Source organism: Magnolia sinica, chromosome 5 (genome assembly GCF_029962835.1).
Source record: "Magnolia sinica isolate HGM2019 chromosome 5, MsV1, whole genome shotgun sequence".
Taxonomy (NCBI): Eukaryota; Viridiplantae; Streptophyta; class Magnoliopsida; order Magnoliales; family Magnoliaceae; genus Magnolia; species Magnolia sinica.
In genome coordinates, this window is record NC_080577.1 from 105,266,330 (window position 1) to 105,293,994 (window position 27,665).

Sequence of the window (27,665 nt, forward strand, 5' to 3'; positions counted from 1 at the left end):
TCATGCATGGGTGTGAGATCCAAACCATTCATCAGGTGGATTAGATGCTTTAAAATGAGTTGAGTTGACTCATTTTAGTTAATAATAATTATGTATTAGAGATTTTGATTATTATATATTAGAGATTATGATATCTAATAAGTAATTATAGTTAACTAAAATGAGATGAACTCGTTTTTACATGGCCATGCCCTATCTTTGATAGATCCCTTTATTTCAACAATACATGTGTACGGCATGCGCACCATGGTAGAATGCGTTAGAGATCTTAATTATTATGTATAAGAGATTAATATATCTAGTAAGTAATTATCATTAACTAAAATGAGATGAACTCATTTTTATGGGGACATGTCCCATCTCCGATGAATCCCTTTATTTAAAGAATACATGCGTACTGCATGCGCACCATGGTAGAATGCTTTGTTATAAAGTTGAACTTAGGGATTTTAAAATACCAACCATCAATTCAAAAATAGATGTAATAAGCGAAGTTATCTAAATGAAACCATTTCGAGTCTTGACCAATGGTGTAGTGGGCGCATGGTTGGGGGTTGAAGAAATCATCGGTCTTCGTCTAGTGTGATAACCTTTGAATCCACGAAAAACCTTAAATCTACCGGTGAAGAAAAAAATATTTAATAGAGTATTATTGAGAATAATAAATAAATTTGTTTGTAAAATAATTGATATGACTTATATAAATCCTACGTCATAAATTTATAACTTTTTTGAAATAATAAACTTATTAAAAATACTAAATATCTTTTAAATTTATATTTTTTTCCATACTAAAAATACTAAACATCTTTTAAATTTATATTTTTTTCCATAACTTTGTAAGGACTTTAAGGAGTTGTTTGCTTACCACTTAATATGCTCCTAAAAAATGTTTTCGCATTTTAGGCACCTAGCATGCTATTTTGGGTTTTTGTTTTAGCACACTTTAAAATAGTCCTTAATAGAATTTAATCGCGGGTTCAACTATGAGGTGGTGCATGCATGGATTTTAGTAAGCGGTGACTTCGAGATGCGGTTAGTGGCTTTGCGTTAATTTTTTATTTTTATTTCTAAAAATGATAACTTTGCCCATTCGAAATAACTTCGGGTCAGGGTTAATTGGTATGATGTTGTGTGGGCGTGACAAAGTTCACTGGACCCTATCATGATGTATGTGTTATATCCATCTTGTCCATCCATTTTGCCACTTCAATTCAGGGCGTGAGCCAAAAAAAAAAAAAGTAAAAAAATGAGGCAGACCCAAAGCTCAAGTGGACCACACCATCGAAAGTTGTGGATAAAATGACAGACACCATTGGAACCTTCCTAGGGGCCACCATGATGTTTTTTGGCCATCCAACCTGTTCATAAGGTAACACAGACCTTAATGAAGGAAAAACACAAATATCAACTTGATCCAAGACTTCCATGGCCCCAAGAAGTTTTCAATTGTAGGCATTTAATTTTGACTTGTTTACATTGTGTGGTCCACTTGAGCTTTGGATTTACCTCATTTTTGGGTTCATGACCTAAAATGATATGAAAAAATGGATAAATGGTATGGATCTAACACATACATCATGGTATCATGGTGGGGCTCATAAAACTTTACCACGTCAACGCCTAGGTGACCACTGGTTGCTAAGGCCCGTTTCCTGCCAAAAGGCTTTCGCATGAAGTTTTTGGGCAGAAATGATTTTCAGAAATCCACTCCATCCATCTTTGACGTGTATATGCATCCAAACTGTTTGTAAGGAAATTCTCATTAAAAACTTTTGTGGTCATACAAATGTTTCAACGGTGGTTATTAAATCCCCCCTGTTTCCTCTCATGCGGTCTACTTGAATTTCGGATCCACCTCATTTTTTTTCAAATATCTTAATATGAGCTCTCAAAAGGTACAGCCGAAGTGAATTTCTCACAAACATGACAGTCGGCCTTGCCTAGCATCCTAGCACAAGAAATTCTTATGAAAGGCTTTTACTAAGAATTCACACAGAGGACTGTGAGGAGTAGATTAGGTGCTCCCTGGCCTCACCCAAGATGGTGGGGCCCTTACATGGGGCCCACCTTAATGTGCGTATTCTACATTCACACTATCCATGTTTTTTCATATCGTCTTAGGGTGTGAGCCCAAAAATGAAGTAAATCTAATTCTCATGTCACATAGACCTAGATGAAAAGAGCAGACAAATATTAGCTTGATCCAAACCCTTTATTTCTCCCATAAAGTTTTTAATGGTGGGATTTCAATCCCTGAGGTGTGGTCCACTTGAGATTAGGATCTTCTTCATTTTTGTGACCGTATCCTAAAATGAACCAGAAAATTGGATGGACTGTGTGGATATACAACACATACATCAAGGTGGGCCCCATGGTCCGAATGCCTAATTCACTCCAGTTTGGAAGGACACCAACTAGGTGGACCCGTCCTGATGTCCACGAGAAATCCACCTCGTCCATCCATTTTTTAAGATTATTTTAAGGCAAGGGCTCAAATAGAAATTTTTGGATTGGTGCTAAATTTCAATGTTCATAAATTTTTTTCGGTCATTTTACCAAACAGGCATTATAGTACCTATCGGTCCCAAAATTAAGTACACAATGAATCCATTACTTAAATTAATTTCAAACTTTTTTAAATTCAATTTACCAAACGCATCCGAAGCATAATTGAATTTCTTTAAACCTTAATGCATTAAAATAACAAAAAATATAACTAAAAATATTAAATTTTACTTTAAACACATAACTAATTAATAAAAAGACTTTATTTCGGAAAGCCATTCAAGAATGCCTTTGGCATTAGCTTTTTATTATTATTATTTTTTGGTTTTTGGGTTAGCTTGTTAGTACACACCCATGTCAGTACACACTCCATGTTAGCCACCCCCACTAGGGATCGAAACCAAGTCCTCAAGTGTTGAAACGAGGTATCTCCACTCAAGTTTTATGTCCTTTGGCATTAGCTACCAAGACCTCAAGCTCTATGTCCTTTGGCATTAGCTAGGACATAGAGCTGGTTAATAATTTTCAATAACACACTATACATACAAAATAGGTATCTTGTATCTATGTTATGGCCTTAGGAAGTTATAGTGTGTGTTAGACCTTAGATTGAACTTTCTAAACTGATTTCTTTCAATCCTGATCATTCATTTAGATTGAACTTTCTAACCTGATTCATTTCAATCCTGATCATCCATTTAGATTGAACTTTCTAACTTGGTTTCTTTCAATCCTGATCATCCGTGATATTTACCTTTGTCCTACATACATCAATCATCTAATATGCAACTAATGGAATTTAGAAACTGAAAGATCCAACCATTCAATCTAGACTATCCATTCGATTAAATACACGTCTCATGGGCTATCATAAGAATATTAGATGGACCTAACAATCTTAAACTTTTGATTAATAGCTTCTAATATGGACGGTCAAAATCGTCGGTACAAAAAATAAGTCCAATCAATAATGTGGTCCATCTAGTCTTTGGCGCCCATCATGTGTTGCTTATTCTAAAGAATCACTCCCATCCATGGCCTGAAAAAAAAAAAAAAGAAAAGAAAAAAAGAGTACAAAATGAGATCAAATGAAGGATGGATTGGATTGGATTTGATCATCCAATGAATGAGATTTTTGGATGGTGGCCCATAAAATGTATGTTAGATTAAATGTACGGTTCAGATCGATCGATTGGAATTTCAAGAAAACCAATGGAACTAGGAGTAATATGATTCAAGAATATAAAGTTGTGACATATGTATGATAGGATGCACACGTTTCTCATTAGAATATTTGGCTATCATTGCTACTTATTAATGGAACTTGGTTGACTATAGATATATATTGATCAAATCCAATCTCACATCAAACCTCTAATTTACTTTTTAAATGATCCATTAGAAATTCATTAACTTTGCTAATCAAATAGTCAACTTGGTGGACAAAAAATGATAAGTGATCCTGTGGAGCATTGTAAGTTATGGTGCTCCTAGTTGTATCGGGACACTTTGACAGTCCGATCGTTCGATCCAGACCGTTGATTGGGGATGGCGTGTGTTTTCATGGGTGTCCGTGCAAAAATCACACCGACGGTAGTATCCTATCCATCTGTAAATTGGCCTTATTTTTTTATAGCCGTTCATTTTCCCAGCCATGGATGGGATGTTTGGGATGGTCTTATATGAGTAATTCTTAGGAAGAAAAGCAATCCATAGTAAGCCCCAATGAGTGGATGGTTCAAATTATTGGTTGGACGTGATCTTGTACGTTCATTTTATAGGTCTTTGATCAGATGCTTAGAATTGTTTGGTTGGTTTGATTTTTACATGGTGGCACATGAAATGCATGTACACATAATGGACAGTTCAGATCGATTGATTGAACTATCAAAGTGTACAATACGCTCGTGTATGTCTAACCAGAATATCCAAACGTTGGGGATATTATCTATGGGGGCATATCTCTAAAATCACACTAATTAAGAAATCTTAACCATTCAATTGGTGGCTATGAAATAGATGGTTAAAACTATAATAGTGAGTCGTCCAAATTCCAAAGGCAAGATTAGTTGGTTATTGTAATCTACTCAGCCTATTGTTTTTCATTGTGCTTCATCCACTCTCTTGGGCCCATTTGGATAGATTATGGTTCTAAAGACTCATTTGAATCAGATGATGTTTACTAATCCGTTCTTCAGCTTGAAAAAACCAACGGTTAGGACATAAAAGGTGAAAATTTTGACGGTTAGATTCTCGCAATGGCATGATTTTCACATGTGTCCTATGAGGAGTGGGCTTGATCATATGCATGGTTTGGATCATTGACTTGGACCGTTGGATTCCAAAAATACGATATGGATGCACCATAATTCCGGTGCACCACCAAGTGCTAAAAAATATCTAATTTGCAACAGCCCATAAGGAAATCTACCACAGGAGTTTGGTTGGAGTTTTTAAGTTTGAGAAATGGTCCAATGCTTTCAGAGAACTTATATGTTATAGTGCTCCCAGTATAGGTTCACTTGGACAGTCCAATCGATCGATCTGAACTGTTCATTAAGTCCAGAACACATTTTATGGCCCACCTACTGAAAAATCGTGCTGATTGGACAATTAAATCTACCCTTGATTTGGCCTTATTTTCAATAGCCATCCTTTTCCAATGCGATGGATGGGATGTTTACAGTTGCCTCACAAAAGTGATTCTTTAGAATCATAAGCTATCCATGATAAGTTCTAACAAATAGATGGATCAAATTGTTGATTCGATCTATTTTCGTGTAAATGATCTTATCCGTCCATATCAAAAGGAAATTGATCAAATCGTTAATGTTTGTCGGATCATTGTACTATTTGTGTGGTAACCCATGAAATGTGCACGGAATAGTCTAGATCAGTGGATTGGATTGTTTAAGTGTCCGATGCAACTTGTATCACTGTAACTCGTAGTGCTCTGAGAGCAATGGACGGTTCCGATCCATGCATCTCCATGGCACGCATATCCTGACCATAAGAGTAGTGGCAATGAGTCGGTTGGACCAACGGGCTAACTGACCCGACCCGATTCTAGCCAATTTTGGGTCATGTCGGGTTGGACCCGAACCGACCCACCCATATCGGATATTGGTGGGCCCTTCTTATCCCTTGGTCCACCTGATCAAAAGTGGGACATTTGGGCAAGTTTGCTTTTGAATCGATCAAAGATATCGTTTTACATACATTTCCCATCTTTTGGGCTTTGTACGGAAATGAGCTGAGCCCACCGATGCCTCTACATGCTGGCATACATACACGTGTTGGACATCCAAGCCACGGATCAGGTGAGCCCCACAAGTAGATAGGTGACCTGGCCCCAAAATAAGCTGATGAGGTAATAAAGTGGGCCCCTCTTGTACAAAAATAACGTATGGTTTAGCAAAATTTTCCAACTGTCCATGTGTAAGATGTATGTGTGGACCGCCTGATGAGTGGATTCGTCTGAGTTTTAGATATGGTCATATCAATGGTATGGCCCATGTGATGCACGGATCAGATATTCACACAATGTTGCCACGTCGCCACATTTTCAGGTATTTTCCGCTTGGCTAAAACTCTCCAAGGTGGGTTTAAGCTGGAACTGGGCCGCAGGAAGGCTCGTGGGGCCCACCATGATGTGTGCAAGCACACCTGCGCCGTCCATTGTTTGTGTCAGCTCATGTAATGATGTGAGCCCAAAAATAGGCCGATCCAGAGCTCAAGTGGGCCACACCACAGGGTAGAGTGGGGATGGGAACATGTTAGGACATGAGCCCCAAAAATCAGACCTATCCAGGACTCAAGTGGGCCACACCAATAAAACAGTCGGGATGGGACGCCCACCATTGAAACTTCCTAGGGCCCAACGTGTTGTCTACATGCCATCGAGCCCATTTGTAAGGTAAGCCCCACCAAATAGCGTCTGATCCAAAACTTTGGTGGGCCGCAATAAGGCATCCTATCTCCACTTTTGCCTATGGTTTGGCCCACTTAAGTTTTGGATCAGCATTTTTCTTGGAAGCGCACGTCCTAACATGAGCCAGCTCATATGATGGATGGAGAAGTAGATATCACGCACACATCACTGTAGGCCTCACAGAGCTATTTGTCAGTTGCAGGAAATATGCAGCCCTAAAAGAGCAGTGATTAAGGGTGTCAACAATCAGCCAAGCCCGTTGGATCATCTGGCCATCATGGCTGAGGGAGCCTCTTAAAGGTCAAGCCCAAATAGTAATTATATTGGGCTTGGCTCAAGGTCATTTGTTCGTCGGCCAGTACCATGACAATAATAAAGTTATTCCTACATGCTAACATTTGAGTATGGATAAAACATATAAGGTATCATTTTGTAAGGATTATATCACCACTTTGAAATAGTAATTCAAATATAAACTGCTCGATATCTACTTTGTTGAAAATGCTAGAATTTGTGATGATGGGTAGTATCTCATCATGGAATTAAATGGTGTAATTCATGAAATTTTGGGGTTTGTTCATATTTCTAAAGTTGATGATTTTCAAAATTTTGGCGTGGACATTTGGTGCTGTCAAATAAATCTGATTTGTGAGAAAACGATTTTCTTAAAAAGCTTGTTTTAAATAAATAGTTTCCAAGATTAAAGGTTGCTCAATGTAGGTCTAATAAGAGTAAGACTTTCATTCTGTGGGTGGGTCACTGTTTATCAATGTCTTGATTGGTTTGGCCATTCAATCTAAAACTATATAAGTATTTTAGTAGGCCCCACTAGCAGTGATCATGTAAACATGATTGAGATACAAACATTATCTTTATTTGTTATGTACGACGAACCACAGTGAGAGTGCTATTTGTTGGAGCAGGAGACTTGGAAAAAAGAGTATTAATTATCTCTTAGGTTTAAGACTCCTTAACATATGTATGTTAATCTTAATTTAATATTTTTCTCATCTTTTGGCACTTTATCATTTTGAGTTGTCAATCTGAACTTATTCAGCTAACTTGATATAGTTTCTGCTTGAAAACCTGTACAAGAACAATAACCTCGTGTCCACCTGTGGAATCGACTAAAACATCAATGATGAGAGTTTTGTAGAAGAATAGGCCAGGAAGAATTCAGCTCCCTTATCATCAATGTTAAATCAATGGCAATTTTTTAGTTAATTTTGGTTGCTGTTGTTTTAGTTTTTTTTCTTTTTTTCATTGGCTTGCCAATTTCTTAGTTATAAAAACAAAGAGAGAAAAAGAATAAATAAATTTAAAAAAAAAAAAAAACAAATGAAAGAAGTTTCATTTGCATTGAATGGTTGGTTTTCCACAAAAAAAGGAAAAAAGATCACCCCAACTTTTAACTAAGAATTAGAATAATATTTTAACAGTAGATTGAAAAACTTCAGAACTGCAATAGAATTGCAGACTTGTTCCATAATTTACTAGAAAATCAGCCTTATCAAACAAACAAAGCTTAATCATTTTCCCAAAAACTGAGTCCAATTCTTACATTAAATAAGAGATAGAAACCAAACATGCAGTTAAACCCTGTAATTTGGAAGCATGGAAGATCTTTTGAAGACTTGAATTTTTTATCAGCACATGTCCACTGGTTTGGTCATGCTTATGAATGATCCAGAACGTTCAAGAGGTAGGACCACCATGCCATGCTCATGGGCAAACTACGAGCAACCACGGACGCAGAGAATCATGAAATGGTCCATGGTCTAAAATTAATTTCATTTAGGACGGTCAGGATCATTTTCACGGTGGGTCCTACTACTGAAGTGGGTTTTACACTAAAAAGCCCCCATGGCTGATTACGAGGACTAACAGCCCTTAACCGTATACGGAGAGAGTTCTCCAACTATGATTCATACATTGGTTTCAAATTTTCAATCATGACGAGTAGGGCTTATGGTTAGATAATTCAGATGATTGGATTATTGGGTCCCACCGTGATGTAGGGAATCGACATAACTTCTCTGGATTCTTCACATAAATTACTCGAATCCATGAATAAAAAAGAAGAATAAAAATAAATATGAATTTCATTAATAGATAATAAAAATGAATTTATGCCAAATCGATATTAAAATTTGTAAGAATTTTAAAAATCAAACTCTAACTTAAACTCTTTAAAATTCGTAGCTTACCATAAATGATAAAAATTGCAATAAAATGGATCTTCAACTGATGGAATCTAACATGATATGTCAAATAATTCACTCCGGTTTGCCAGATACACATGCTTTAAGTTTACGACGGTCGACATCACTTTCATCTTGGACCGGGCCTGCTCATGTCCAAGTGTCCGCGACCTGCTCTACATCACACCTTGGATGTACAATGTCCCCAAATCCAGGAATATCCCATCATCATGAATAGGACCTTTGTGGTTGTATTTCTCTTTAAACCGTCCATTTTTACCCCACAAGATGAAATGCTAAGACTGTTGTAGCAAGTGAATCTTTGGTTAGAAGTCCATCAACGGTCGAAAACAATAGATCCATGGTCTGGATTGCTCAAACATGGGCCCCACTTATCAGAATTGAAAACACGTGCATGACGTGCAAAGACGTTGGCTACGTATCATTCCTCAAAAGGTCAAAATCCTTCTTCAGTCTACTCCCGGGGTTTTGAACAAGAGCCGCTGAACTGCCGCCATTCCAACGAATTCGAAAACCTTTCTTTTCTTCTCCTACTCGCTCTCATGGGAAGGCAATCCCTCCTATACAATCACATCCGTCGATTTCGACGCTCTTCCATCTTTCATTACCATCTCTCTGCCCTCTCCCAAAACCCTAATTTCTTCCCCTCCCCTTCGAACCCCCGCAGCTTCTCCAATCACAGCCGTCGATTCACCCCTCCATTAGATCCGAGCATTCTCGTCTCCTCGAATTCTATCCCATTTCGATCCTTCTCCTTTCATTCTTCTGCTGGAGATCCGGATCGTGTCGATAGTAATAACGTCGTCAAACACTCAGGAACTGAGTCGGAGTCCTTCGATCTAGGGTTGGTTAGTTCGGATGTAGCGGATGGAGAGGATGGCGGGGGCCGGTGGTATTCTCCAGTTCGAGCAGTTATTTCTTTGCTGGATGGGGCCCATGATCTCACCGGTCTCCCTTGGTAAGCATTGGAGATCCAATTTTCATAGATAATTTTTCAATTATGTATTTTCCGTCATTTTCTTTTATCCCTGTAGTTTTCTTCTCTGTGGCTTCTTCTTCTTCTTCTTCTTCTTCTTCTTCTTCTTCCTCTTATTTTTAATATATGTAAGAGGAATGCTCAAGTGACAGTCCATCAATCTGGATCGTCCATCATGTTGAATGCACTCTTCATGAGCAACCATGAGATATTCAAACATTGGCCTTTATTTATTTATTAAGGGCAGTTTTCCAGGCCATGGTTTTATCATTATGGGCATTTGATCAAAATGATTCTTTGGATGCATCTTCTTCGTGATTGGCTCATGCCAAAGGAACTGAACCGTATGAATCATCCAGATTTACGACCACCAATGTTCACATGTATAATGCCATGAGGGTGCATTTCAGCATCATTTCTCTTTAGTTTATTGTAAATTGTATTACGAAGAAGAAATAATCTCACTGAAAATTGGATGGATTTGTAAGAGTTTGTTGACATTTTGAACAACATTACAGGTGGGCAGTCATTTCTACCTCTACTTTGGCTCTCAGGATGGCACTACTTCCTGTGCTTATTTTGCAACTTAAGAAGCTTGAAAAGATGTCAAAATTAATGCCAAAATGTGAGCACAATGATGTTCTTTTGTTGTTGGCCTTGTAATCCATATCTTGGCTTGCCTTCTTCACAATTGTAATTGTTTTTCGAATATAAAATGAATCTCGTCACAATTCTTCCTTTAATCAGTGATTTTGGTTGTGAATTTTATGATATGTCCTTATTTGCATCATTCTTTCACTCACACACGCACACACATATATTTCTGCTCAAGCGTAAGTATACTAAAACTGGAAAGAGATATGTGCTGAAGCATCCAAATACAAATAGTTCATAGTGGAGTTTGGCAGGTCAAATATCCAAGTTTGAGGAGAGTGTTTTGATACCTGGAGCATCTGTCATTGCTTACGAAGTAGCTTCTTGCAATTGATTACTAAATTTGTCACCTCCCATGCCGGCTTCAAGACGTCCTTGATTTTGTTGATTACCACTAAGGAGTCCCCTTTAGTTTTCAAGTGGCTAATCCCTAAAAGGACTAAATTGCAAAATGGACATTTTTGGTTCGTTGGGTTTCCATTGGCTCCTCTTATTATCCAAAGCCTCCATGTGTGCATTCCTTGGTTGGAAAGATGCAATCTCCAAGGGAACAATCTTGTTTCTAGGGTGTTTGCTACACGCTTGCAAGCATTCCAAAAGTGAGAGAAAACTATTCCTGAGGTGCAGGCCCCCTGAGACGGTAACATCTGCGATGGTGAACATGAATGGATGGGGAGGTGCACTAGATGGTGAACATCAATAAGTGTGTGATCACGGCCCTAGCTAGAAAGAAGTTTGGCTTGTAGTGGGGCATGAGGTATTGCTTGGCCCTAGCCCACGACTCACCAAAGTTGATCTCCTCTAAATCCTCAAGATGGGTAAATCAGAACAACAAAAACTCACTTGCAATTATCTTTTGTTCTTTTCTGTGCTTTGATATTTTTCCCACAATTCATAGCCAAATTCATATAAATGTATGTGTCGAGGTGTGCCATAACGGTCCCCACTGATGCCGTTATGAGGGCCGCAATAGCCGTTACACTCTTGTAAAGGGTTTTTTTTTTTTTTTTGGTAAAAAAATTTGGAAAAATATAGGGAAATTCCCAAATATTTAGAGGATTCCAATTTTTTGACCATGTTTATGATGGCATAATGGTCCACTCTTCTGTGAGAATGCTGTCTCGACTTGTCTGAGAATTTTATGAACTTGACAGCCTTGAATTGATTGCAAAACTCTAATATTTAATCTTTTAAATATTTAATATCAATGATAAATATATTTGCATGAATGTAATACCAAATATCTCATTTCCAGGGTATTACTATTAAGTATTACCTATCTTACGTACAATTGCTAAATTGGTCTAGACTTTCGCCATGTCCTGTCTTCCTTAAAAATAAAAGAATTAGTATTATTTGATTAATTTGCGAGTTTCATGATTTGATTATACATTCCTTGATGGTTGTTTAGAGGAGTTATTTAACGCACAAGTTTGACAGTATGTGCTTGGTGAGCGGTGTACTATGAGTGAAAAAGACTTGTATGTAAAAAAAGTATTTACTAAGGAAGAGAGATTTTAAGTGAGAACTCACCAATCACTACCAATAAATCACCACTGTAATGAAAATCTTGTTGCATGTGGTTGTTCGACCTCCACATCCTAGTCATCACCAGGTTGCGATTGGGGTTGTGGCACTAGTACACCGTGTGTCTATCCATAATAGCTAGAACCAGAGGGAAAGACCAAGTCAACAAAAATCGAGGATGACTGATCATGATCCTCACTAGGTATATGTTGTGTTGATCCCGTCCCTGAGTAAGAATATCCACCAGGCCCACCATAGTCATACTATATTGCAACTATCCCTAGTTTTGTTGCTCGTATATATTTTGCCGAGACTAAGAGTGAGACTGCGACAACGAATAACTTGAATTTGGATCCGAATGTGTATCCATATGGAATGTATCGACCGCAATTAGGCTAATATGAAAGTGGCTTAACGGGCTCCCTATGCTATCGATGGTCATATCCATATTGTTTGTAAGTTGTTTGATGTCTTAGACTTCCGGATGCTTCATCTCCTCCCAATGCCACTACTGTCAGCCCCCTTTGGTTGTATCATGACTTCGTATGCTCACAAGTTCTGTCTCTTTTACTCCTTCAATCCTCATCAGCTTGCGATTTGCAATACTTCCCTGTGCTAAGCAACACTAAAAGCAGGTGCATCATTACCATCATCACCATGATCATCTTTGTCATCTTCGAGAAGTTGTGCCTTGTCTTAAGCAAGCCCCCCAAGCTTTGTTTCATTGTTCCAAGGTTCTGAATATCAGTGATGTAGGATGCATGTGTGGATGTCATGTTTCACAGGAGATTATTCAAAGGACAATTCAAAGCATGCAGGTTATGGGCCAAGCCCACTAAACAATAATTTCAGCAGAACAGTTCACCAAACAGTAATTTCAGCAAGCAAAAATGCATGTCACTTCATTAGAAATCATCCCCAAATTCACACATTCATATAAAGATTAAATGGCAGGATGTCAAGGTTGTTAGAACAACCCCTTAGAACATAATATCAACAAAATACTCCAGGGAATTTACCATACTTATTCACCACATTAACTATATTTAGAGAAGATGAAGATCACATGAGATATGAGGTGGGATAAATCTGTAATTTGGGAATTGAGGGTTGTGGGAGGAAATTGAGAGAGGGTCTAGGGTAGGTTTTATGTGGGAAGTAGGGACATAGGGTGTCGAGGTTTTGGGCGCAATGGATTGAAGGATTTAGGCTAGATAGGATCAAAGAGGTGTTTTTAAAGGAGTAGAAGGAGAAGGAAAGACCATACCTTGCAGAAGATAAACACGTGAGTGAGTCGCATGCCCACAAAAAATAGAATCTCACCACCTTGCTCCAAGTCTCATGGAGGGTTCTTCCAAGTCGCATGGAAGAAAGAAAGGCTTCTCTTTAGAAAACAAACATGTACTCTTCATTACCCTAGGGTTGGACGTTTCTCCCCCTTAAATAGAGTTTTTACATTAAAAGTAAAATGACCAACATGCCCCTTTTAAAATCTAGCAAATTAGGGGCCCACTAAGAAATCCAAACCAATCAAAATGTGTAGAAAAATAACAAAACATAAATGGACACTAAAACTGAAAAAGGACTCGATCACATGGTGGGCCCACCATGTGATCGGACGTGATCCAACGGTCGGATCTCAACCAGAACTCTCAAAAACTATCCTAACACTCCAAATAATGCAGCCCATGTGCATCCTCCCATTTGGGGCCTTCATGATGCACATCGTATGCACATGGGGTCTTCAAAGTGGCCCATGGGCCAGGCCCAAGTAGTGATCACCCAAATAAAGTGTGGGCTGGGTTGGGCTAGGGCCTGGGGCTCTCCTATGGCGACGCTGGTACACTCTGATGTCCGCATCAACTCTCCCCAGCTGAGAAAGTCTCGCCGCTGGTGAGACAAAACTCCTGTAACACCCAAATAAAGTGTGGGCTGGGTTGGGCCAGGGCCTGGGGCTCTCCTATGGCGATGCTGGTACACTCTGATGTCCGCATCAACTCTCCCCAGCTGAGAAAGTCTCGCCGCTGGTGAGACAAAACTCCTGTAACACTCTAGTAGATCGTGGTCAAGCCGTTGTAGCTTTGCCTCTGTAATCCACGTGCAGTCTGATGTAGGTCGATCCTTCCACTTGACGAGAAACTTCTGGAATCCACCGTGGCGGGTAGACATTATCTACTCATCCCAATGTTTAAATTATCGGCGATATTATCGAATTATCGCCGATAATTTCGGTATCGCTAGAGTTGCGACACCGAAACTCCCTTTTTTCGTTTCTCTTCCTAATATCGCTGATTTTATCGATTTTTTGCGAAAAGTCCAATTGTCACTCAGTGTTGGCAATATCGGCCGATAGTATCGGTATCGCAATCCAACGATACGAAACACGTTGGAAGAAATATTCTGAAAAAATTGGAAAAAAAAGGGAGGGAAACTTTCAATAGGGTGGATTTCCGCACCTGCAAAATAGATTGCCCTGATTGGAAGCTGTATTTGGTGGGCCATTTGAATCGAAGCTCGCCATTCATAGGTTACCGTAAGGAAAATCTCGATTCCCTTTTTTCCTTTCTTCTATTAGATTGTTACTTGAAAACGGAATTGATTTAGGAAGAAAATGTAAAAAAAAAATAAAAATCCAGAGAAATCCGGAGATTTGGGGAAGAATCCAGGGTTTCAGGGTCTCTTGGATGAAAAATGGGTTTGGAGCCCTTTTTTATCGGGCGCGGATGCGCTACTGATGGGTTGAGTAGCCAACTCGCTACGGAAGTGATGTCACCAAGTTCCGTGGGTCCCACCATGATGTATGTTTTGTATCCACACCGTCCATCCACTTTGAGAGACCATTTTAGGTCATGAGCCAAAGAATGATTCAGATCCAAATCTCGAGTGGACCCCACCACAGAAAAAATAGAGAGTGACGCTCAACATTAAAAATTTCTAATGGCCACAAAAGTTTTCAATGCCTTATTTAATGTTTGTGTTAACTTATGAACATATTGGATCTCAAATAAACATCACGGTGGACCTGAGGAAGGTTTCAACGGTGGATGTAACTCCACTGTTTTCCGTGGTGGGGTCCATTATAGTTTTGGATCTGCCTAATTCTTTGGATCATGCCCTAAAATGTTCTCTCCAAATGGATGGATGGTGTGGATACAACACATACATCATGATAGGATCCACATAACTTGGTGACGTCACTTCAGTAGCGAGTCTCGCTACTCAACCTGTCATATAGCTAATCTGCATCCTTTTTTATCAGGCACGGCTACACGAGGCACGTACGCATCTTTTCACACGTGTAATGGGCCTCCAATCTGAACGGTTCATGTGATGTGGCATCCCATGAAACTCCTAGGGACCAAATTTTACCCTGATCTAAAACTCTGGTGGGCCATAGCAAAGAAAGATGCAAATCAAGGGAGAAAAATGTTTTCTTTTATAATGGCCCAATGAAGTCTTAGATAAAAGCAAAAGTTGAACCATAGAAGTTTCATGAAGTGCTGCATCACTTTGACCGTTTAGATTTTGGACTTACATCACATATGATGAGTTCTCAGAAAGTTCCCACAATAACTCCGCAGCGGGGAAAATCTACGTTGGCGCGGATCAAGAGCCTAGAGATGGATGGTCTGTCAGGGCTTTGTTAGGCCCACCATGATATAGTTGTTTTATCTACACCATCCATCCATTTTGATATGTTATTCTAGGGAATGAGCCCAAAATGTAGCCAGATATGAGGCTCAAGTGGTCCACACCACAGGAAGTTGTGGTGGGAATGATATCCACCGTTGAAGCTTTCCTGGGGCCTATCATGATGTTTTTTTTTTTTTTTTTTTCCATCCAATTTGTTCATAAGGTCTAGCAGACCTGGATGAAGGGAAAGCATAAATATTAGCTTGCTCCAAAACTTATGTAGCCCTCATAATTTTTTTAATGTTTGCCATTCAATGATCACTTTTTCGTGTGGTGTGGTCCACCTAAGATTTGGATTCATTTCATTTTTTGGCCCATACCATAAAATGGTTTGTCAAAACGAGTTAACAGTGTAGATACCAAATCATTTTAGCTTATTATCCAAAAAATAAGTACATCCAATTATTAAGTGGACCATACCAAAGGAAAAAGTGGCGATTGACGATTAATGGGCCACAAAAGTTCTGGATCAATCATATATTTGTTTTTTTTCTTGAAGTTCATTTACTTTTACATGTCTTAATTACTGTATGCTAGCTGCATTTGTAATATATAAACTCAATTTGGTTGCTTTTAAAGTGATTTTTTATGGCATCGCATGCTTTTTGGGTCCCATTAAATGAAAACTTATTATGTAATGTATTCTTTTCGTAATTTTTTATTCCTAAATATGTAAATATGTGTATTTAGCCATGTCTTGAAGTGTCACTGAAAAATTCCATCGTTTTCCCCATGTTTCCCTCTTTTTCCCTGCATTTCTGGTTATTGGCGAAATTATCGGCGATAACGATATTATATCTTTATCTCTGGCCAGCGAAACTTGTAGCGATACTGACAACTCGAACATTGGCTCATCCAGAATGTCCTCGATCTACTCTCTTATGTGTATAGATGGTATGGGGGGTGCAAGCTGAGGGGAAGGCTCGGGTATAGGCCATGGGTCAGGGGACTGATCAGTGGGAGGCTCAAGGTGTAGATCATGAGGTGGGCCTCTAAATGGCACGAGATCTTTCACGTTGAATGTAGAGCTAATATTTAATGTAGGTCGAAGCTCGAGAACATACGCATTGAGACCCATACGGTTTAAAATTTTATATGGTCCTGCGCTGCGGGCATGTAATTTCTTAGCGGCACCAGATGGTATCCGTTCTGGCCTAATACAGACCATGACCTCATCACCCACTTGAAATTCCCTGAATCGACAGTGCATGTCGGCTTGAAGTTTATAATTTATATTACTTGAATTAATCCTTTGTCTAATCTCTGTGTAAATCATGCATGTAATATGCAAAGGACTCAGCAGACCCAGAAGGACGACGTGACACAGACATGAGAATCAAATTTATAGGTCTCCTAGGCTTATAACCAAGAACAATCTCAAATGGACTCTTACCCGTAGACCTATTTACTGAACTATTATATACGAACTCTGCAGTTGGCAAGATTGCGTCCCAAGTCCTTATATGATCACCAACCAGACATCTCAACAAGTCGCCTAGGCTCCTATTCACCACCTCAGTCTGGCCATCAGTCTGAGGATGGTATGCCAAAGAAAACTGCAGATGAGTTCCCATAATATGCCAGTGTCTTCCAAAAACAGCTCACAAACTTGACATCCCGGTCATTTTGGTAAACCATGCAATCGAACAACCTCATCAAAGAAGATCCGAGCAATGTTTGAGGCGTTCTACCTCTTGGAGGACGCAATGAAGTGGGCCATTTTGGAAAAACGATCCACCACGACAAATACGGAATCGTGCTTCTTGATAGTCTTGGGAAACCCCAACACGAAATCCATACTAAGATCGTTCCAAGGGGCATATGGCACAGGCAAAGGAGTATACAATCCTATATTCTGTTTCTTTTGCTTTGCCAGCTGACATGTACGACATTGCCCTACAATTCTAGCCACATCTCGCTTGAGACTTGGCCAGTAAAATCGGTACTCAACAAGGGTTATCGTTTTATCCCTTCCAAAATGACCAGCTACACCACCTGCATGTAGCTCCCATATCAGGAAATCCCGTAGGGACGTGCGAGGAATGCAGAGCCAATCTCCACGAAATAGGTAATAATCATGAATGACAAACTCATTGTCTGTCCTCGTGGGATCCTCTAGGGGCCTGTTTGGATTCGTGTTTTGGGTGAATTGTATTGTATTCGGGTACTGTTCATGTATACATTAGGCGATATTCAGAATACATCCATCAGAAACATGCCACTAACCAATGTTTGGATAGGAGGTATTGTCCTAGTATGTATACAATTTCTAGTACAGATTAATGTTTGGAAACGACGTATAAGGGCCACACATTGTATATACATATAGATATTGGTAGTTTGTGTACTATGAGAATTCTCATACAACCTACCTCCCACAATACAATTGGAAGAAATAATATTAAATTGAGACCATCCATCTAGTGTCCCTGCCAATGGACGGTGGGAAATCAAGAAACAACACTGATCAGAGAATTTCAGGCATCTTTTTTTTTTTTTGCTGTTGTGTTGCAACCGTTCAATTATTTTGATTTCACCATGCATTTAAATCCATTAATCGGATGCCTGGTATCGTGGAATGCGCCTTGATTTTGTTCATCTATGAAGAACGGATGGTGTCAATCAACCACGTGTACGTTTTAGAGATAAGATGCATGGGATTTCCAATACAACCGTGGGCACCGTACCGTTTCCCTCAGAATTCTGCTCTTTTGTGAATGAACTGAAGGCAGTGCTAGGAGATCTCTCTCTCTCTCTCTCTCTCTCTCTCTCTCTCTCTCTCTCAGGAAAACCCAGTAATTTTCTTGTCCTCTTCAAGATCTTCTCCCTCACAAAAACCCTATTATCTGGAAATGCCTTCAATCGGCGACGAACCAGAACCCAAAAATAGGGAGAATCCGGAATTTCCTAACGGAAGCGAGCTGAATCTACCTACAAAAGCCGATCCGGATCCTGCAGTTGAAGAAGAGACCGAGATTAGATCGAACGACATGGAGAAACCCTCATCGTCTGATGAGATCGAGTGTTCTGAGATTGGGAACGGCAAAGAAAACCGGACTCTCATGATGAGGGAGCTCTTGAATGAGTTGAAGGAAGAGAAATCGTCGGAACGAAATGAGGCTTCTGAAAAGCGAGGGGGATTGCGTAGGAGCACGCGTTTACAACGCAATGAATAGAGTATATAGATGGCAGCGGAGGCCTCTGACAGTACAATACCACCGGTGAGAAGTTTTGGTTCGACATTGTATTCGCGCGCGTGCTGATCCATGGTCGGCTACTCCGAACCAAACGGTGTTCATGTCACATCAGTCCCATTAATATAATACAATACACCCCTAACCGCGAATCCAAATAGGCCCTAGAAGTGACACATATCTCTCTGCAAAGTCCGGACACTCAGGATATTCATCTTTTAACCGCTCAAAACCCGTAACCTCTACTCTCAGAGAATGGAGAGTCACAACCCTATGACTAAGGGCATCCGCGGGTTTGTTCTCGACTCCGGCCTTGTGCTTGAGAACAAACGAGTACTCTTGAAGAAATTCGACCCATTTGGCATGCCTAGGGTTCAACTTCTTCTGAGAGCCTAAATATCGCAAGGCCTCGTGGTTAGAGAACAAGACGAACTCATGCGGGAGTAAATAGTGGCGCCAATGCCTCAATGACTACACCGCATAAAATTCCTTGTCATAGGTGGAGTATTTCTGTTTTGCCTCATTCAGTTTCTCACTGAAATAGGCAACTAGGTGTCCCTCCTGACTTAGTACTCCCCCTATTCCCATACCTGAGGCGTCACATGCCACTTCAAAGACTTTAGAAAAATCTGAAAGTCGCATGACAGGGGCCTCAACCATCTTGCCCTTTATGTCTTTAAAGGCCTTAGAGGCTGCACTGGTCCTCTGGAACTCCCCTTTTTTGATGCAATCGGTAATGGGAGCCATAATGTTACTAAGGCCTTTAATGAACCGACGATAAAAGGTAGCTAAGCCGTGGAAGCTACTCACCTCATGAATGTTCTGTGGTTTTGGCCAACTCACTATGGCCTGGACCTTTTCAGGATCTGCACGCATACCCTCGGACGACACTATGAACCCTAAGAAGATAACTCGATTTGACATAAAAGCGCACTTCTTCAGGTTTGCATATAATTGCTCCATCCTAAGGATGTCCCAGACCTGCCTCAAATGGTGGACATATTGTTCCTTCGTGGTACTATAAATGAGAATATCGTCAAAATAAACCACCAGGAACTTGCCCATGAAGGGCCTCAACACCTGGGTCATCACTCGCATAAAAGTACTTGGGGCATTAGTCAACCCAGAGGGCACCCGCCATTCGTACAACCCATCCTTTGTCTTGAAGGTCATTTTCCATTCATCACCTGGGCGAATGCGAATTTGGTGATACCCTCTTGAGGTCAATCTTCGAGAAAATCGTGGCACCAGCCATCATGTCGAGCATATCATCAAGCCTCGGTATAGGAAACCGATACTTGACTGTGATCTTGTTAATTACTCGGCTGTCCACGCACATGCGCCACGTGCCATCCTTCTTGGGTGTGAGGAGTGCAGGCATGACACATGGACTCAAACTCTCTCGAATGAACCCTTTTCTTAACAACTCATCAACTTGCCTCTTCAACTCGGCATGCTCGGTCAGGTTCATTTGGTAGTGATGAAGGTTCGGGAGAGTAGACCTAGGGACTAAGTCAATGACATGCTGGATGTCCCTCATGGGTGGAAGTTCATCCGGTAAGTCCTTAGGAAATACATCACTAAACTCCTCTAGAACTGGACTCACCCTAAACGGGATCTCTGCCCTAACCTCTAGTGTAACCTCTCTTGCCACTAGGGCATACACCTCCAAACTCTCTGTAGCCTCTTTCTCAAATTCTTTCGCATTAATAATGTGAAAAAACTTAGTTTAGGATTTCCTTACTTTTTTTCCATCACCCTTCTTGACGTCTCCCCTTTTTGCGTGGGTGTTCTTGGGAGGTAGAGGCTTCAAAATAATCTTTCTGCCTTCGTGTAAGAATGTACACGCATTTGAAGGACCATATATCGTGACATCCTTATCAAAGAGCCAAGGCCGACCCAAGATGATGTGTCCCACATCCATGGGCAAAACATCACAACACAGTGTGTCTTTATAGGATCCAAACTCCAAAGGCACCAGATAACACTGGGACACTGGCATGGAAGAGTCGTCAACCCAAGAGACTTTATAGGGTTGAGGGTGGGGAGTGGGCTTCAGGCCCAAACGATCCAAGGTGCTAGCGTAGACCACATTTGCACAACTTCCACTGTCAACAATGACTTTGCAATTCTTTTCCCCACTTTTGGCGTTAAGTATGGAAAATAGTAGAACGACGCCAGTCATGCTGTTCCTTAGCCTGAGTTAGGATACGTCTGACTATAGCAAGTGGGATAGTCTCCTCACCGTCTTCATCACTAGCACCCACATTAGGGTGATTCTCTTCTTCTTCATAATCACCTTGGTCATTATGATCTTCCCCTTGATCTTTAATCAGGAGGGCCTTTCCTCGCACCTTTCGGGGACACTCACGTGCGAAATGACCTGTTTTGCCACACTGGTAGCATTCTGTAGGCTTACCTCCTCTTGAGCTAGATTCCTCAATGGCCTTACCCTTGAAATCTCTAGGATTGGGTCGACTAGAGGAGGATGGTTTGGACTGAGTCTCATAATTAGGTCTCATACCCTGAGATGGAGCCCTAGAACTAGGGTCTCGATAGTCCATACGTCGAGAACGTTGGAGTGCTACATACCGCTCTAACTCAGGCACCAACTGGTAGGCATGATCCAAGGTGCCAACATCGCGAGTGGGCATCTCGTGCTGAAGATCAGGTCGGAGCCCCATCCTAAATTTGGAGAGCTTCACAATGGGGTCCTCCTGGATGTCACACTGCAACATATGCTCATCAAATTTAGCAATATAATCTGTGGTTGACATGTTCCGCTGGCAAAGGGACTGCCATTGATCCATGAGCTTTTGTTGGTATGACAGGGGAAGATACTTCTTCCTCGGCCTCTTTCATCTCGGCCCATAGTGTGATGGGAGGTTACCTAGACCTCTCAAGTCGGCGCTCATAGTTCAGCCAAAAAGACTTAGCCTGACTAACAAGCTTCATCTTGGCGAATTGCACTCGACGGTCGTCAGGCATGTCATGCCACTCGAAAAAGTGGTCCATGTCTGCCAACCAGTCGACAAAGACTTTTGGGTCCAGCCGACCATCAAAGCTTGACGCGTTGACTTTCACACCTCTCATGACACGGTCTTCAACATCATGTCGGTCATGGTACTCAAACCAGGGTGCTTGAGGACGCACCCCTGCACGGCCAACTACTGGGCCATGCCCCCTCACATAATCCCTGACAGTGTCTCTGAGGGGTAGGACGTGCTATGGGAGCCCTAGCTGGCTCTACTGGGGGCATGGGATCCCTCCTAGCACCACGCTCCAATACCTCAGCCTGAGGCTCATGCTCGTCATTAGGATCCTTAAGGTTAGCAAGGCGCCGCTAATTGGATTCTGTCGCTGTGCGCTGCTCCTCGACGGCTGTTTCAAGACGATCTAGCCTAGATGTGATGGCTTGTAGTTGTGCTAGGATCTGTTGAGATAACGGGTTGGGATCACGACTATTACTTGCAGTTGCCATACCGCGACACACCTAAAACAACTTTAATGTAAGGGCTCACTCAAAAGGAAGAAACTAATTCTAGGACTGACACGAAAATTGATTCGATGGGGCACGGGGTGTACCCAATGTAACCCTAGACTCTAGTTCAGATTTACTATCCTAATAGTGTGGCCTAAACATTATATGAGATGCAATCTCAACCTATATGCATGCACACAAAAGACCCTAACTTTATATGAGACTTACAAATACTTTATGCTAAACCTGTCTCTGATACCAAAAATGATGTAGGATTCATGTGTGGATGTCATGTTTCGCAGGAGATTATTCAAAGGACAATTCAAAGCATACAGGTTATGGGCCAAGCTCACTAAACAATAATTTCAGCAGAATAGTTCACCAAACAGTAATTTTAGCAAGCAAAAATGCATGTCATTTCATTAGAAATCATCCCCACATGTACACATTCATATAAAGATTAAATCGCAGGATGTCAAGGTTGTTAGAACAACTCCTTAGCACAAAATATCAACAAAATACTCATGGGCAGATTCATACACACAGAATTTACCATACTCATTTACCACATAAACTATGTTTAGAGGAGATGAAGATCATGCGGGATATGGGGTGGGATAAATCTGTAATTTGGGAATTGAGGGTTGTGGGAGGAAATTGGGAGAGGGTCTAGGGTAGGTTTTATGTAGGAAGCAGGGACATAGGGTGTCGAGGTTTTGGGCGCAATGGATTGAAGGATTTTGGCTAGATAGGATCAAAGAGGTGTTTTTAAAGGAGTAAAAGGAGAAAGAAAGACCATACCTTGTAGAAGATAAACATGTGAGCGAGTCGCACGCCCACAAAAAGATGAAATCTCACCACCTTGCTCCAAGTCTCATGGAGGGTTCTTCCAAGTCGCATGGAAGAAAGAAAGGCTTCTCTTTAGAAGACAAACGTATACTCTTCATTACCTTAGGGTTGGACGTTTTCCCCCCCTTAAATAGAGTTTTTACATTAAAAGTAAAATGACCAACATGCCCCTTTTAAAATCTAGCAAATTAGGGGCCCACTAAGAAATCCAAACCAATTAAAAATGTGTAGAAAAATAACAAAACATAAATGGACACTAAAACTGAAAAAGGACTTGATCATATGGTGGGCCATCATGTGATCGAACGCGATCCAACGGTCGGATCTCAACTAAAACTCTCAAAAACTATCCTGGTACTTCAAATAATGCAGCCCATGTGCATCCTGGTTTGGGGCCTTCACATGGGGTCTTCAAAGTGGCCCATGGGCTAGGCCCAAGTAGTGATCACCCAAATAAAGTGTGGGCTAGGTTGGGCCAGGGCCTGGGGCTCTCCTACGGCGACGCTTGTACACTCTGATGTCCGCATCAATTAGTTTTTGGGGGCGTCTCTGCCAGCCCAAAATTGATACGATACATGCTGTATCGGACTCATGCCATCTCAGCCAACCTGTGTTTGGTTTATCGGTGGTAAAATCATAATAATTGCATTTTTACATTGCTTTAATGTCAAATTATTACCAACATACATTGATGTCGCTATTTGGATTCGAGATTTTCATGGTAATGCCAAGAAAAAATGCAATGATTACAACTTCCTTTACATGTCTCTTGAATACATCTACATTTGATTGATAATTCCCGTGTTTGGTTTGGCAGTGGTAAAATCATAATGATGACACAATTCCGTTACATTAATGTAGTAATTGGTGAAATAAACACATCCTTGGGGGAAACGAAAAAAAAAAATACAAGAACCTGCATTTAAGAAAAAATAAAATAAATAGTTTTAGATATGCATTCAATGATGTATTGGACCATTCATCTTAAGAATGTTGTTTGTTGGTATGACTAATTGAAAGTTGAGTTCTTGAGTTTTTGACATCTAAATTTGGTGTTAAAGCATTTGGGAAATGGCAATTCTTTGGTCGATAGTCAATTCTTATTGTAATGGGATTTGGCATAAGTAGTTTTTAGTCGAATACTGGAATCACCACAAATGATCTAAAATTAAAATATCCGTGTGTAGTTTACAATCACAAATACTGTGAAATCACCACAAATGATTTCAAATTAAAATATCTATGAATATATTACTATCACGAATATCGTGAATGCAATGTAAAAGAAAAAAAAAATACTACTATTAGTAATTATATGCATGCAATCCCAACTTAGTCCAAGATTAAGCAGAGCACTCCCCCTGCTTATTTTGCCATATATATGCTATTTGACTCTATAAAAGAGCACAATTTATCTGTTTAATGTGCACAATTCTGATTATTGGAAAATCAGCCGAGCATAGTTGAAAACGTGAAATTTGGGGAAATAAACCAAATTAGCCTAATTGAACACAAATCAAGCACGATTTGGTGGATTAGGGCTAATTATGTTAAATGCAACAAAAAGAAGAAAAAAATGGTGTACCTGTTTTTTCTTATTTTCCCCATAAAGGTCAACTATACTTCAACTTGTCCATCCCTGCTCTGAACATTTGTTTTGATCTCCAAAATAGGCCTAGAGGCTAGATCTTGTAGAAATGGGTTCTTAAGCTTCCTGTGAGGTTTAAATGATGGAAAAGAAACAAAAAAAAAGTGAGAGCAAAAATTTCGGAAAAGGGATATTTATAGGCATATTGGCTACAACTGATTCGTGGTTGATTCATTGAAGTTTATCCATCTCAACTCTTTGGGGGGGGGGGGGGGGGGTGGTTTCTCTCATTGTTTGTGGTGATATGATCCTCATTGGAGAGCCTCTCGCTTATTAAGTCCTTCATTTGTGTTCTTGCCACATAATTTGACATGAAGGATCTTGACATTGAAGTTGGAGATTGTTTTCCTAATGACAAGCACTAGCAAATTATTATTATTATCTTAAGCCAAGTATGCTCCTGATCTTCTTTCATGACCAACCTGGCTGATGGGAAGTCTCTTTCTTTTGTTGTTGACTTGTTGCCCGTACTAAATTTGGTGCTTCTAGTGGGCAGCCTTTTAGTGAACATTGTTAGGGGAATGCAATATCTCACCCTTTCGCTACTGGATCTCCCATTTGTCATTAATCTAGTGGCAGTTATGCATGTACCAAAGATGGTGCATTGCACATGGCACAACACATCCTTTGTTATCTCAAATGCATTCTGGGTCATGAGTGTCTACCGTCCTTGGAGGGCCAAGAAGCAGCTCATAGTGTCTCATTCGAGTGTCAAGGCTGACTATGGTCTACATATCATTTGCTTCTATAACTGCTGAAGCTGCATGTTTTGCCTTATGTTCAGACTTCTCTATCTTCCCCTTTAGCCTAGTAACACTTCCCATACTTCATGCTTGCCCTAGCAGAGAGAAATTAGTTCACGAAAAGGCTTCAACATGGGTGCTAGGTTTCTGTTTGTTCCTACAGCATATTGACTAGCATATATTTTCACGGAAGCCTGACTAAAGAAAGACTTTACTAGCTAAAGAGCAAGTTGACCACCTCTTTAGAGACATTCAACCTGATGGTGAGTGTCAAGAGATAGAATATCAGCCCACTAATCTTTTTGTTGCTTATGTATCTCTGGGGTTATTGGTTGTAAGTTCTACAGAAGCAGGGTTAGTTTTGGCATTTCACCCCTTCATTTTTAGGGGATCAAAATCTCCACGCATATTTGTATCTCTTCGTTGGTCATGTGACCTTAATGCAATGCTAAGAACTCTCTTCTTCACATGTTAGGCCTTTTTTTTTTCTTTTTTTTTTTTTTTTCACTTTTGTACTCTTTTCTTCATATAAGAAAACTATAATGTAGAAAAAAAAATACTTTGGAGTAACATTGAATTATATTTCATGCATGCGTAGATTCTAGGAAATGATTTCATGTAGGTGCAACATTTTAATAGAGTTTCATTCTGATCACTTATTGAACTATTGTCTCAATCTTCACTTTTATATGATATCAATCCATTAAATAATTCCATATTATCACCATATTTAATTTTTATCACTCACCGGAGCCTGTACACCCATCTGACATGTATTTTTCTAATCGCATTTATGTGGCTAATTATATTTTAATTTGCGGAGTGCAATAAGATTTGGAATGGTTACATGTCTAGTAATTTTCAGCTGAACATTCTTCAGAGAATAAATAATGAAGTATCGTTCGCAGTCTTGCATAATGGTGTCTTGATATGCATGTACAGTATGTGTAGATATGCCCTTATTTTTTTATCGGCATTGGTATGGTCCATATTTCCTATGATTGTTTCTCCTTCATGATTAAATTTCTTTTTGATGGACATGTTATCATGTAATTTTTTATCCTCCTATTGGTGGTCACTGTCTACAAAAGAACTCCTCTGTTTAGTGTAATCCAACAAAGTAAAATGCATTGTACGGTCATTTACTAACTTCCACATGCATTTCTTAAAGTGCCTCCTCCGTTGCCACCACCTCTCTCAGGAAGGAGTTTTCGAAAACAATTTTTGTTGTTCCAGAAGGAAAGGCGTGCGATTGGGTGCCCCTCTCCTTTGTGGAGCCTTGCATCCTTCTTTGTCCAGGTAATGCTCACTCCTTTGCCAGATAAGAATGTAATTTTAAGTGGCAGAAACTGTTAGAAGACTGTTCCGATGTGCACAAGGTATCTTGTGGATTGCACTTAGTCAATTTAAGCTTTATCCTTGCAGTCTTAAGATTAATATAAATAAAGAGTATCCTACACACACACAAAGGGAGGGAGGGCCCGGGCATGCCGCTCTTGCTTCAAATTGTTCTTCAGACTCATGGTCGTGCGCCTGCTCTACTTCCTAGTTCCTTGCTTTTTTCTACAAATATTACTATTAGCAATGTATCTCTAAGTATCACCAACGTATCAATATTGCTAATGTAATTGTCAATATTTTCAACTATGTAAATTCTAGATGTCCCTTGTATTGCCAATGCATCAATATTGCAAATGTATCGCCAATATTTTCGACTATGTAAATTCTAAGTAATTCTTGTATCACAAGTGTATTGAAGATATTTCAATAATATCGCCAACGTATTGATATCATCAAATTTTTATTTATTAGAAAATTTTTTATTTCAAATTTTTTTCATGGCCACATGGTTACATGTAGTGTTCAATTTGTCATTGATAATATCTCGATATTATCGATATTGCAACATGCGAGATATTGAGACCACAATCTTTCGTTTCCTTTCCAATTGTTAATGATTTCTTGGTGAAATATCATATGTTGTTGATATTTTGTAATATCGATGGATGTTTGGATGGAAGGTTGGATGGTTAAATTGGCCGGAGGGGATGGTTGGACTGATTTCTTACACCAGCGCATGCTTTTAAGGTCTCATTAAATGGAAATTTGTTATGCATGCATTATTTTTGCAATTTTTATTTATTTCTAAATATGTACATTTTAACATCTCCTGAAGTTTCGTTGAAAATTCCACCGCTTTTCCTATGTTTCCCTGCATTTCCGGTTATCAGCGATATTA

General features: G+C 39.9%; 1 protein-coding gene across 2 annotated transcripts in view; it reads left to right on the top strand.

The window, feature by feature from the left end:
- The first annotated feature begins 9,080 nt into the window (after positions 1 to 9,080).
- LOC131246552 (ALBINO3-like protein 2, chloroplastic) overlaps positions 9,081 to 27,665 on the top strand; it is a 72,098-nt gene continuing 53,513 nt past the window's right edge. Inside the window, exons 1-3 of one of the 2 annotated variants that reach the window (XM_058246811.1) lie at positions 9,081 to 9,619; positions 10,156 to 10,262; positions 26,598 to 26,725. In XM_058246811.1, the coding sequence (XP_058102794.1) occupies positions 9,204 to 9,619; positions 10,156 to 10,262; positions 26,598 to 26,725 (651 nt within the window). In that variant the 5' untranslated portion in view covers positions 9,081 to 9,203. The remainder of the gene's footprint in view (positions 9,620 to 10,155; positions 10,263 to 26,597; positions 26,726 to 27,665) is intronic. The other variant, XM_058246810.1, reaches the window with a different exon arrangement.